Below are 14,246 nucleotides of genomic sequence, written 5' to 3'. Positions count from 1 at the left end.
TCCCTCTGCTCCACCTCCTCATTTCTCTCCCTAGAACTTGCTTATCTATTTTGCTCATCTCCTGTCTCCTTCTACTTCACTGTCTGCTCTGGGAAGGCAGAGGACTGTCTGTCCTGATCACTATGCTCCCCAAGGCCTCGAACAGAGCATGGCCCAAGGTCAGTGCTCAATACATATACAGTGAATGTATGAACAGCGTCAGCTACTATCTCTGCTGTGATCTGGTATGTAAGCTTGCCACCCTGAAAAAATAAAACTGCTGTTTCATTGTTTAATGGGCTTGAAATTAAAAATTAAGCAGAAGTTTACATTCAAAAACCACAGTATTTCCAACGAAATATTATTCCCAAAGGGGGGAGTTTGCAAAGGGGAAGACACAGTTCACAGTGAGATGGTGCTACGTGCTCTCAAACATAAACCAACACACAGTCCCCCGACCTCTGACTGCCCAGTGTGTGTGAGAGCTGGTCCCACGAGGCTCTCAGGAGGATCAAGAACACAATGCTACCACGGGCGTCTCAGATCCCGTCCCTCCAAGCACCCTGGGACAAAATCGTTCATTCACAGAGAACGGGGTAGACTGAAGGCAATAAGCCAGCCGTCCCTTCCAGGGGCCTTTCCTGTCCCTGCCCTCCTCCATTCCGCAGAGCTGCCACCCCAGCGGGACTCCACTCCCCAGGGCTCTCAGGCCTCATATGGGGAAATCATGACCCCATTATCCAGAGTTCAAAAATGAAGAAAAAAAACAAAAACGACCCTTAGACCCTTCTAAAAATAGGCTGTCTTTCTAGTCAGCTCTCATATGAGTCAGCTACATCATCACTCCACAAAAGAAGATAGCTGCTTTCTTGCCGCCTCCAAACCCTGTGTGGAGAAAAAAAAAGCTGAAGCCAGCAGTCTCCAAGAGTCTGTGGTTTTAAAAAAGAGAATAAAACAAAATCCACAAGTTTGAAGGAAACCAGCAAGGAGCATCTTCCATCCTATTGAGCCACAGCTGTGAGTGTAATCCAGCTGCCAGCTGGACCCCGGGGTGGGGGCCAAGTGAGGATGCACCTAGTCCGCAGGTCTCAAAGGTCCTGAATGTCAAGATCACCTGGCTGGCTAGTGAAAACACTGATTGCCATGTCCACCTACCCCAGAGTTTCTGAGGCAGTAGGTCTGGGCGGGGCCCTATAATGTGCATTTCTAACCAGCTCCCAGACAAGGGATGCTGCTGGTCCAGAGACTACACTTTGAGAACCACTGCTCTAGAACAGTCTTCCATGTCCGAGTTTCACCTACCTCAACTGCACACAGTACCTGCAGGCAGACACACACAGGGCCGCAGAGAGCCTCTGCCTGACCACTGGTCCTCAAATAGCCTGACGCGCCTGATCCAGCCAACTACTGATGGGACACTCAGGGGTACCTGGACCTGAGAAGCTGCTCCCATTCAAGTCCTGCAGGAGCCAGTCACTGTGAGAGGCTCTAAGGCACATCTGAAACCCTTGAAATCTAGTCACAGCACTTCCCTTTCCGAGAGCAGTCATGAGCAATCCCACCCCGCTTCACCCTTTGCACATGGGTAACCCCCAGCTGCAACATCCGCTTTCTGCCCAGGGATGCTTTCAAGTTTCTGAATCAGAAGAAGCAGCTGAAAGAGGACGCCCCCCCAAAAAAGGCAGGCCATTCAAGGAGAGCTACAGCATCCCTGATGGGGAGCACTTCCCCTAAACGCAAGGACCCTGTCACCCACCGTGGGCAACTCCACCAGCCTGTCACTCACCAAAGTAATCGGCCTTCGGATGAGCATCCATCTCACGCTCCAGACGTTGGGTGAGGGCTTCTAATTTCAATTCAGCAGCTGAGGGCCCAAGGTCAGGGCCCGAGATGAGGGTCTGGCAGGGCAGCCTCACCCTGGGGGTGCTGGGGCTCTCCGGGAGCACAGGCCCCGGGCTGTCACCAGGCGACCAGCCAGGGGGACCTTCTTTACAAGATAACTCAGGCGGGGTGGACATCACTGGATGGACAAGGCTGGTGGGGCTGAGCTTGGGACCAATGCCAGGGTCTGTGCAGCCAGGCTTGGGACCCAGCCCAGGGGCCGCACCCGACTGCAAACTGTCCGTGCTGGCTGGCGAGGATGATGGGGCAGAACTAGGAAGGTAAGATTTGGGCCCATCCTGGAGCCAAGATTGAGGGTCCACAGCGGGTTTGGGCATCATGCCTGAAACCTCACTCCCCACCCCTGAGTTTGTTCTTGGAAGAGCTCCTTGACTGGGGCAGTTCAGGGCCAGGGGTGCTGAGAAGGAAGGGGTCCTGGGCTGAGGGGGCCCCAGGAGGGCCCCATTCTCCGGGCCTGGGGAAGGAAGGCCGGGGCTGACCCGCTGAGAGGAGGCAGTAGTCCAAAGACCCGCTGGCTTCTCACTGCTGCGGCCACCAACACCACCATCCTGGCTGCTTTCAAATGACCTGCTGGAGCTCGGGGAGAGCTGCGGCTGGTACAGGTGATGGTTCCTGGAGGGTTTGGGCAGTGGTGGGTCACTCCCTGGGGGGCCAGGCCACCCACTCCCTACTCCCAGCCTGATGCTGGGGGACACTCCTGGTTCATCACTCCACTTTGAGCTTGCCAAGGAGAGGTTGTCATAATAGTCTCCATGGGTGAGGCAGGAAGGATCCTGGCAGGGTCCCAGCTGGTGGAAAGCAGACTCAGAACTCTCCGGACTCTCCCTGGAACCACAGTCCTGGCTGCCATGCCTCATGACACGGGCGTACGGCCTGGCCCTCTGCTCCTGGGGTGGGTACAAGGGCTGCCCAGCAGCGAGGGTGGTGGCTGTCCCAGGACCCACTGTCGGGGCAGCAAGAGGGGGCTTGGCAGCACCATCCAGGGTCAGCTTGCTGCCCACACCAGCTTCCCGATGGACCTGTGGGCCCGGGCGGGCCCCACCATTGAGGGGGCCTCGGCTTCCCTTGAGCAGGGTCTCCTCCTGCAGGAGCTGTTGCTGCTGCTGGAGGTGGATTTTGGCCATCTTCGTGGCAAACACCCTGCGTGTTTCCTCAAACTCCGGGTTGTTGCCTACACCCCTGTCCACTCGGAAGAGTCCATCCTTGGAGGCCTCGTACATGTTCAGGTCTTCGATGAACTTACTGGCCTCCAGGCCCAGATCCTCGTACTTATCCATGTCGCAGACGGGCGTCCGGGCCTAGCCCCGGTGCCAGGTGTGAGTGGGGGAGTGGGGGTGTGGGGGGAGATGCTGGCGAAGGGTGGGGTCTCAAGTCCAGCCCGAGACAGATAAAGCCTTCCACCTGCCCAGCATGAGAGTCATGATCCCACGCCTTAGAGTCCAGCCGAAGTTGAGGCCTCAAGGCCAGTCGGACCAAGTTTGCTTCCAACTCCCTTTCCTCCGGGAGGTGTCCACGTGCGGGCCGCTGGTGGCGCTTCGCTGACCCAGCTTGCTGTACGTTCTTTTCTCTTTTTCAAATCATAAAAGGAAAAAAAAAAAAAAACAGAAAAAAAATCACATCCTCCTTAAGCAACCAAATCGGAAACCCACAAGGCAGCCGCTGGACGGGGGCCGGCGCGGTGAAGCCGGCTTTGCTGGGGTGTGGAGGCCGCCGGACCGCTCCGGCCGGAGCAGAAGCGCAGCGGCCAGCGGCGCAGACACGTCCCGGGCGCTCGGTCCTCCGCTGCTGCCCCCGGCGGCCGCGGAGCCGTGATCCCGGCCGGCGCGGAGAGGAGCGCGGTCCGGGGCGCACGGGCCCGCCGGGCCGCGGCAGGAAGTTCACGGCAGCCGGGGCGGGCGACCTATTGTCCGATGGCGGCGGTGGCTGGGCGCGCGCGGGCCGCAGGGCGGCGGGACGCGGAAGTGAGTGCGCCAGACGCCGTCCCCGCAGATGGGTTGCCGGCTGGGCACGTCCCGCGCCTGCGAGGAGGCGGAGGCGGAGGAGGCGGCCGAGGGGCGGGGGCGCCGCCGAGGGGCGGGGTCGGCGCGCGCGCGGGCGGGCGGGCGCCCCGGGGTAGGGCTGCGCCCAGCAGTGTGGCCCAGGCGCTCCCCGGCACCCCTCGACCCCGGCCGGGCTGGGGATCTTGGAGGTGTGTCCTGCACGTCCCTTCCAGAGCTCAGGAACGGGGATTGCGCGGGGCTTCCCCGCTCCACTGCCACCCCCTGCGCGTCCCGGGCCGCTCTGGTGCTCCGGCCCGGCCCCGCCCCTGGCTGCGCTGGGCGAGGGCCGCCGCGCGGAGACCGCTGCCGGGCGGCCCGGGAAGCCTGCGTGGGTCCGGGACGTGCCGCTTGGAGTTTGCGGGCGTCTCGAGGGCCCGCACTCTTCGCCGCCACCGTGCCTCAGTTTCCCAGGAGGGAAGCCAACTCCGTGGACTGTTCGAGGCCACCTCTGCTTGGCCGTGCCAGCCGCGTGGCTTGCCCGAGGTTCACGATTGGAGGTCCAGGGTGTCACCCGTGGGCTGGCTCAACGTCCTCTTTGACAGGTGGGGAGACTAAGACATAGAAGGGGAAGTGTCCAAGATGCCAACGTGGTAGCCCAGGTCCTCTGAAAGGGGGGAAAGGAAAAAAGCACGTTGTTCCCCGGAGCGCGGGCCTTTAAGGTCCTCAGTGCAGCAATGAAAACACGTGTCCTGTTGGCTCGTTATTCATATGGAGGATTTCTGACCCCCAAGTAGATCCACGCGACTCTGGGGGCGCGGGGCCTGACTCCTGGGCGCCCCCGCATGGCCGGGCGCTCCCTGCACCAACTCCAAGGTGACCCTGGAGAGGTTTCATTTCCCCCACAGCAGCCAGAGTGATTTCTAAGGCGAATACCAGACCAGTCACTTCCCTGCTTAAACCCTCGGTGCTCGCCCCGGACTTAGACTGAAATCGGCCCCCTACCACGGCCTTCTTGCCCTGGGGGGCCCTGCCTTCTCCAATGCGATTTGGGGGCCTTCCCTCCCTGTGTTCTGGCTGCAGGAGCCTCCTGGTGTCTGCCCAGAGCCTGCCCTTGAACTTCCTCCGTGGCTCTTCCCATCTCCACCGACATCACCTCCTACTGGAGGCCTTCTTTTTTGGCACCCTCTTTATTTCCTGATCAGTTCTGATCACTATAATTATTTGTCTGTTTACAAGTGGTTTTTTTGGTGGTTGGTTGGTTTTCCACCCCATTAGATCATATCTGTACGCCCAGTGCTTGGTACATAGTAGTACCTAATGGTTGAATAGTGAATCTATCTGCCGAGGTTGTGACAAGGAACAAAAGAAATAACATACATGAAAGTGCTTTGTATTCTGTAAACTCAGTGTGGTTCATGGGCCAGTAGACTAGAATCACCAGGGAGCTTGTTGAAAATGCAGAATCTCACACCCTCAACCCCCACCCTACTGAACCAGAATCGGCATTTTAACAAGATTCCTGTATGGTTTGTTTGACAATAAAGTTTGAGAAGCACTGCTGTAAAGAACTATACTAGATGCGGTTGTTTTACTTTAAAAAAATCTTTTAATTATTTTTTATCTATGAAAGTAATACACGTTATGATAACAACTTTGAACAATACAGAGATGCATGAACTTTTGGCCACAATCCCCTTGTTCAGAGGTAATCTTTATTAAACAGCCCTTAGGTATTCAGTAATACTTGTTAATTAATAACAAGATTTACTCATAAACTGAGTGATTTACTTATGAAATTTCTAGATTGGTGGTTCTCAAAGTCTGGTCCCAGAACCAGCAGCATCAGCATCACCTGGAACTGGTCTAAATTAGTGGTTCCCAAACTTGAACACACATCAGAATGCCTTAGGGAACTTATTAAAACACTGGGTGCTGGGACCCACCCCCAGGACTCTGATTCAGCAGCTCTAGGGTGGGGCCTAAGCATTCGCATCTCTAACAAGTTCCCAGGTGATGCTGATGCTGCTAGTTCAGGGACCGCACTCGGGAACCACTAGTCTGAAGTCCCAAGTTCTATACTTCCTCAGGGCACTGTGGCAGTACACATAAGGGTGAGGACATCTATCAGCCTGGAAGCTGTGGCCCTCTTTTCCTGACCCCCGAGTACTGGGGATGGAGCTGACAAAGCACTGGGACAAGGCCATCCCTGTGCAGTCTAGCAAGCCTAGAGCCAGCTTCCTGGATGTTCAGTTCTAACAGCTAGGACTCTGATGCAGAAGCCACAGACACTAGCCAAGGCCTCTTGTAAATTAGTCTTCTCTTTTCATCCTAGCTTGGCAGAGCCACCTTGGCCCATCATCCTTGGTCCTCTCCTGCCTCTCCTCCCATCTTGGCTTGCCTGGAGTGCTCAGAATCTACCTTTACTCTCCACTCCCACTGCAGTTCTAGAAGCAGCTGCACCATCTCTACCAACTAGACACATACACCTGAACCCATAATCCACATACTTCCCAACCAAACTGGCCTACCTTATACCTTTACAAAACAGCCTATAAAGAAGGCATCCCACGAACATCCAACCACATAACAGACCACTGTGAAAGTGTGCTTAGAAATGCTAGACATGGCCAGGAGAGTGCCAGATGTTTTACTGCTGTGTTTAATACTGAAGGGGCAGAGATGCTTTCAAATTCTGTGCCCAGCATTTAGAATCCCAGCCATGATTATTTAATATAGGCTGGTTTTATCTGTTCCATGTGCTGGGAAACAACTGTTGATTAATATCTCAAAAAATGTGTTAATACTGCACATCAGTTGTTTAAAAAACAAAAATACTGAAGAGCTAAATTTTTTTTTTTTTTTTTTTTGTGAGGGAGATCAACCCTGAGCTAACATCCGTACTAATCCTCCTCTTTTTGCTGAGGAAGACTGACTCTGAGCTAACAACTATTGCCAATCCTCCTCCTTTTTTTCCCCAAAGCCCCAGAAGATAGTTGTATGTCATAGTTGCACATCCTTCTAGTTGCTGTATGTGGGACGCTGCCTCAGCATGGCCGGAGAAGTGGTGCGCACCCGGGATCCAAACTCAGGCTGCCAGTAGCGAAGCGCGTGCACTTAACCGTTAAGCCACGGGGTTAAGCCAAGGGGGTCTTCAGCCCCCTGAAGAGCTAAATATTTTTATCAGTAAGTAGGCAGAGCATGGATGGTTTTGTTTAAGTATTTACCAATAATGTTTTGTTTTGTTTTGTTGAGGGAGAAATATTCTACGTTCTCTTCTACCAGTAAAGCCATTCCAAGGCAGTGCACATTTCCTGTGGCCCTGCCTGTATAGCAGGAGCCATTATCAACACACAGCTTTCCTTTAGTCTTTTTTTTTTTTGTGAGGAAGATCAGCCCTGAGCTAACATCCGATGCGAATCCTCCTCTTTTTGCCAAGGAAGATTGGCCCTGGGCTAACATCTGTGCCCATCTTCCTCTACTTTATATGGGATGTCGCCACAGCATGGCTTGACAAGTGGTGCGTCGGTGCGCACCTGGGATCTGAACCTGCAAACCCCGGGCCACTGAAGCAGAGCTCACGCACTTAACCGCTGCGCCACCGGGCTGGCCCCAGCTCTCCTTTAGTCTTGAAGTCTATTTTCATGTGCGTGTGGATTTAAAAATTGCCTGCCCAAGAACACACTTGTGAAATGTGGAATTTTCAACTTGACTGGCCCAGAATCTCAGTAACATGAGTCAGATCATGTCCCTCCCCAGCTTCAAACCCTCCAGCAGCATCCGGAACCACACTTAGACTTAGAGTAAGACCCTCTCATTTACCCTATGTGATCAGCCCTCTTGCCACCTCTACCGTCTCATTTCCCTCTATCTCCCCTTCTTACTCCACTCCAGCCACACTGCTTCCTTGCTGTTCCTGGCCTTGCCCTTCTCATGCATTCATTCATTCACTCACCGAACAAAAGTGACAGGGCACCTGTGATGCCCTGGGCCCTTTTCCAGGTGCTGGGGATGAGGCTGCGAACAAAATAGACAGACATCCCTGTCCTGTTTTGACTTACATTCGGGGGAGGGGGTGGAGGGATGGACAATAAACAAAATAGAGCCCTGCCTTATAGAGTATGTTAGAAAGTGGTGAGAGCTATGGAGAAAAATGAAGCCAGGAGGAGGACATAAGGAGGGAGTGCAATTTAAATACAATGGTCAGAGAAGGTCTCACTAAGAAAGTGACAGCTGAGAAGACTTGAAGAGCAAATGAAAGGACAGATGTTGGTGACAGCCATCTAATCAACTCTTTCCAGGAGTTTTGTTGGGTAAAGTGGAATGGAGGGAAAAGTGCCATCAAGAGAGGGATTTTAGATGTTTTTAAAATGCGGGAGATGGTACAGTGTGCTTCCACGCTGATGGGAATGATCCAGGGAGGTGGGAGTTGGGGAGAGGGGAATTGCTAATGTAGGAGAGAGAGAACAGAGTTTTGAGAGTGGCACACCTGAGGAGCAGAGAAGGGCTGGGCTCCATGGCACATTCCATCCATAGGGAGGAAGGATTTGGGCAAAAATCAAGGAGGTAAGTACGTAAGGTGTTGGACTCTTGGAGTGATAGATAGCTCTTCTGATTACTCTAATTTTGTCAGTGAAATAGGAAGTAAGAAGAGTGAGGCCAGGGGAATTACTGTTGGGAACTGGCCACCTAGGGGAGTGAGAGAGTGAATGGCCTGGAGAAGCATGGCATGATAGAAGCATGAAGGTCCCTGCTGCAATCCCACTCCCACCCCCACCCCCCACCCCGAGATTCTGGGCATGAATTTCCACGAGGCCAGCCAACACGGCGGCATGTTTTTCTCCAGCCAGGGTTCAACTACACGGACGTGGGTGTGGAGTAGGTAGAGAATTGGGTCTAACCATGGCTGGCTTTTGCCAAGTGAGTACAATATAACTAGAGTGGGCAAGGGAGTTGCCATTTCTCCTGCCTGGAACCTGCTCCCCCAGATCTCCACATGACTCTCTGGCTTATAACCCTCCAGTCTGCACTTCAGTGGTCACTTCCCCAGGAAGTCTTTCTCGACTCCCCTCTCTCCATCCCTGCCGCTACCTGACACCACACTGAACATCTGTCTCCTCACTAGAATGCAAACCTCGCGAGGCCATGGATCCTTGACCATTTTGTTCATTGCTATATCCCAGAACCTAGAACAATGCCTGGCACATGGTAGTGCCCTCTCCAAATGCTTGGTAAATGAATGAATGAGTCCCATGAGAAAAGGGAGTATAGGTGTTGCCATCTATAGGTGGAAAAAATTAATTGGACTTAACGGTGACCCAGATTTGGAGAAACAAAGACAGGAGGCTGTATTATCGCTCTTATAACTTTGTATGTCACTGCAAACCTTCTGTAGATCTTGTTTGATTACCTTGTACCAAATATTTGATCTACATCATATATCAATTATCTTGCTAGTCAAAGGTATATTTATATGACTATATATAAATATGTGTGTGCATGTGTGTTTGGATATATAAGGGATATTTGACTTAAGAATACCTGTTTGCGGGGCCGGTCCAGTGGCATAGTGGTTAAGCTCGTGCATTCTGCTTTGGCGGCCTGGGGTTCGCCAGTTTGGATCCTGGGCGCGGACCTACTCAGTGGTCATCAAGCCATGCTGAGGCGGCATCCCACATAGAACAGCTACAACTCTACAGCTATGATATACAACTACATACTGGGGCTTTGGGTAGAAAAAAGAAAAAGATGAAGATTGGCAACAGATGTTAGTGCAGAGCCGCTCTTCCTCAAAAAAAAAAAATTAAGGAATATCTGTTTGCATGCGTACATATATGCTTTTCATATAGGTGTGTATAAAGCATTGCTGACTAAAAGGGATTTGAAAAACCCTAATCCAATAGACTGTAGGCAGTAAACGGTGCTCAGACAGCCTATGAATTACCAGGGGGCCCGTGAGGCAAAGGGCTCCTGTCTTTGGACAGAGCCCTGCTTATTTTGCAGTTAACAGAAAGGGCCTTTCTGTCACTTTTGCTTGGCTACAGGGAATGTCCAGCACACAATACTGTGTGTGTCCCAATGCTGGAGAGCCACTTCAGGGAGAGCTCTGAAAAGAATCTTTATATTTCAGCTGAGCCAATGGAGGAAGAATTAAGAACCCAGTTCCTTTGGGCTCTTGCCATCCCACAGATGCCCAGAGCAGGCCAGGAAACCCTGGCCCCTCCGAATCTGTTTCCTGAACCTTGGGCTGCTCTGGCTCCAAGTTTCACTCTGGAATTGCCCCGTGAATGGAGACAAGCAGCTGCGATGAAGGCCCTTTCCTGGTGCTCATAATGAGCCTTTGTCTCGTGATCGTCTGCCCTGGAAACCTGCCCAGACCGGACCCAGATATCAGGACCATGACCTTGCACTGTATGTGCAGCATCTGCTGGAGCCCACTCTTCACCAGTCTCAGTTCCGCACCCCGGGCCTTCCACCACACAGGAAGACCCAGCTGGAGGCATGTGCCTGGCCACAGGGCCCCACGTGGCTCCCTGCACGCCCCCGGGGGGAGGGAGGCTGCCTGCTGGCCCTGGCCCAACCCGGCCCAGGGCCATCTGCTCAGAGAGCAGTGAAAGATGTTTAACAGGACACAGTGAACTAGAGTGCTGATTTCCAAATCAGCTCCAATCTCTGCTTAATCATTTTTTTAAGTAAGTAATACATGTATATGGCTTCCAATTCAAAAGGTGCAAAGGAGCAGAGTGAAAAGAACGTGTCTCTCCCACACTGAGCCCTAGCCAACCAGTGCTCCCTCCAGAGACTATCACTATCGTGTTACCAAAGGACACAGGCACGTATATTTCTTTTTTTTTTCTTTTAACACAGAAAGTAAAACTACACTGCCCCTTGCTTTCTGCACTTAACAATAATCTTTTCACATCATTTCACACGCAGTTGCCTCGTTCTTTTGGAGGGCTAAAATTTCTCTCTCGGGGTGAGCCATGTATTTTTTAACCAGCCCCTAACCACAGACCTCTAGGCTGCTTCCATGCTTTTGCTGTTACCTATGCCGTAGCAACGGGCGACTTATAAACCATCTCACACCTGTGCAAGCGTATCCGGGGCATAAACACCCAGGAGCTAGGCATATTCTCGAGAACTCCTCCACGCTGCCGAGATGACTTGATCGCCTGGATTTCTTCATAGACACCAAGGAGGTCTGCTTTGCTTTCCCGTGGTTACCATCTTGCTGAGGTCAGTGTCACAACCGCTGATGAGTCATAACAAGACAATGGTCACTGACACGTCATAGCACCTACTCTGTGCCCAGCACCACTGCCTACACTCTACTGTAACTCTGTGTTATAGTGTTTAGTCCTCCCAACAACGCATGAGATAGGTTCTGTTATCCACTCCCTTAGAGAGGTGAAGAAACTGAGGCACAGGGCAGGTAAGGAACCTGCTTAAAGTTCTGAGGAGGCAGTGGATCTGGGATTGGAACCCAGGCAGCCCGACTCCATGCCATGCCACCTCTCATAACAAAATCATCTGAGTGATTGCTGGGCTGCTGCAGACCCCTGAAGCTGCTTCCGGTGTGTGTGTATCAGCGGATGCTTGTCTGCAAAGCCTGAATGGGAACCATGTCTTCTGTTTCCAACACCAGTGTGTGCCTGGAGGGAGGTTGGATTAGACTGTAAGCTCTGTGAGGGCAGGGACCAAGTCGGCCTCTTTCACCCTGGTAACTTGCACAGTGCTCAGTTCATTACTGTTGAATGAATGAATGAACATTGTACTGGATACTAACAATGCTAATAATAGCTGACATTTGTGGAGCACCGACTGAGTTTGCCATAAATTATCTCATTTAATCCTCACAACAGCTCTCTGAGATAAATCCCATATTTCTTCCATTTTACTGATGGAGAAACAGAGGCTCACAGAGTTAAGTAAATTGCTGGAGGGCACACAGCTGGTAAGTAGAGGCGTTGGGATTTTGTCTCTGGATGTCTGCTCTCTGCCTTGAGTGATTTCTGAGTGATGTCTGAGGTCCTGTCTGCACCTAAGTTTACAAATCCACGAATTTGCCACCTAGAAATTGACCTCCACTGGGTGCAGGCTGAAGATAATAGCCTCATGTCCTTTTTTTTTTAATTATTAAACTTTATTTTTTAGAGCAGTTTTTTTTTTTTTTTGGTGAGGAAGACCAGCCCTGAGCTAACATCTATTGCCAATCCTCCTCTTTTTTTTTCCCTTTTTCTCCCCAAGGCCCCAGTAGATAGTTGTATGTCATAGTTGCACTTCCTTCCACTTGCTGTATGTGGGACGCTGCCTCAGCACGGCCTGACAAGCAGCACGTCAGTGCGCGCCCAGGATCCGAACCTGGGCCACCAGTAGCGGAGCACTTGCACTTAACCACTAAGCCACGGGGCCGGCCCCTAGAGCAGTTTTAAATTGAGTGGAAAGTACATTTTTGTGTACTCAAAAGTACAATTTTGAGTTTCACAGCAAAAGTGAGTGGAAAGTATAGAGATTTCCCATATACTTCCTCCCTCCCCAGCCTCCTCCACCATCAATATCTCACACCAGAGTGATACATTTGTTACAATCAATGAACCTACCTTGACACATCATTATCACCCAAAGTCCATGGTTTACATGAGGGTTCACTCTTGGTGTTGTACATTCTATGATTTTTGACAAATGTTTGATGACATGTATCCACTCTTATAGAATCATACAGAATAGTTTCGCTGCCCTAAAAATCCTCTGTGCTCAACCTATTCATCCCTCCCCAAACCCTTGACAACCACTGACCCTTTTACTGTCGCCATAGTTTTGCCTTTTACAGAACGTCATATAGTAGAAATCATACAGTATGTAGCCTTGTCAGATTGGCTTCTTTCACTTAGTCATATGCATTTAAGGTTCCTCCATGTCTTTGCATGGCTTGATAGCTCATTTCTTTTTGGCACCGAATAACATTCCATTGTCTGGATGTACCACAGTTTGTTTATCCATTCACCTACGAAGGACATCTTGGTTGCTTCCAAGTTTTGGCAATTATGAATAAAGCTGCTATAAACATCCATGTGCAAGTTTTTGGGTAAATATAAGTTTTCAACTCATTTTGCTAAATCCCAAGGAGCGAGACTGCTGGATTATATGGTAAGAATATGTTTAGTTTTGTAAGAAACTGCCAAACTATCTTCCAAAGTAGCTGCACCATTTTTTGGTGAGGAAGATCAGCCCTGAGCTAACGTCCATTGCCAATCCTCCTCTTTTTGCTGAGGAAGACTGGCCCTGGGCTAACATCCGTGCCCATCTTCCTCCACTTTATATGGGATGCCGCCACAGCACGGCCTGACAAGCGGTGCAAAGCTGGGCCGCCAACACAGAGTGCGTGAACTTAACCGCTATGCCACCAGGTCAGCCCCAAAAGCAGCTGCGCCATGTTGCACTCCCACCAGCAGTGAAGGAGAGCTCCTGCTGCTCCACATCCTTGCCAGCATTTGGTGGTGTCAGTGTTCTGGATTTTGGCCACTCTAATAGGTGTGTAGTGGTATCTCACTGTTGTTTTAATTTGCATTTACCCGATAACATATGATGTTGAGCATCTTTTCATAAGCTTACTTGCCATCTGTGTATCTTCTTTATTGGGGTATATGTTCAAGTCTGTTGCCCATTTTAAATCAGGTTGTTCCTTTTCCTATTGTTGAGTTTTAAGACTCTTTGTATATTTTGGATAACAATCCTTTATCAGATGTGTCTTTTGCAAATATCTTCCCCCAGTCTGTGGCTTGTCTTCTCATTGTGTTCACATTGTCTTTTGCAGAGCAGAAGTTTTTAATTTTAAAGAAGTCTAGTTTATCAATTATTTCTTTCATGGATCATGCCTGCAGCGTTGTATCTAAAAAGCCATCGCCATACCCAGTGTCATCTAGATTTTCTCCTGTGTTATCTTCTAGGAGTTTTATAGTTTTGCATTTTACATTTAGGTCTATGATTCATTTCAAGTTAATTTTTGTGAAGAGTGTAAGGTCTGCATCTAGATTCATTTTTTTGCATGTGGATGTTCAGTTGTTCCAGCACCACTTGTTGAAAAGACTATCTTTGTGCCCGTACTTTTATTAAAAACTTTTGATAGAAGTAGGACATATAGAGAGGGTACAACATGATGAGTTTTCATGAACTGAACATCTGTGTGTAACCTGGATCCAGATCAAGAAATAACACATGACCCAGCACCCTAGAAGTCCTCTTGTGTTCTCACCCAAGGGTAACCACTATCCTGACTTCCAAAAGCATAGATTAGTTTTGCATATTTCTGTTTTTCATGTATTAATTGGAATCACACAGTGTGATGGTTAATTCTATGTGTCAGCTCAACTGGCCACAGGCTGACTAGAG

At 50.7% G+C, this 14,246-nt stretch overlaps 1 protein-coding gene across 1 annotated transcript in view; it reads right to left on the bottom strand.

The window, feature by feature from the left end:
* Positions 1–3,828, bottom strand: part of LIMD1 (LIM domain containing 1) — a 69,225-nt gene extending 65,397 nt beyond the window's left edge. Inside the window, exon 1 of the mRNA XM_058556645.1 lies at positions 1,766–3,828. Coding sequence (XP_058412628.1) covers positions 1,766–3,158 — 1,393 coding nt within the window. The 5' untranslated portion in view covers positions 3,159–3,828. The remainder of the gene's footprint in view (positions 1–1,765) is intronic.
* Between the last annotated feature and the right edge of the window lie 10,418 nt (positions 3,829–14,246).

This window comes from Diceros bicornis, chromosome 2 (assembly GCF_020826845.1).
Source record: "Diceros bicornis minor isolate mBicDic1 chromosome 2, mDicBic1.mat.cur, whole genome shotgun sequence".
In the NCBI taxonomy this organism is placed as follows: Eukaryota; Metazoa; Chordata; class Mammalia; order Perissodactyla; family Rhinocerotidae; genus Diceros; species Diceros bicornis.
This window is presented reverse-complemented; position numbering and strand designations above follow the sequence as displayed.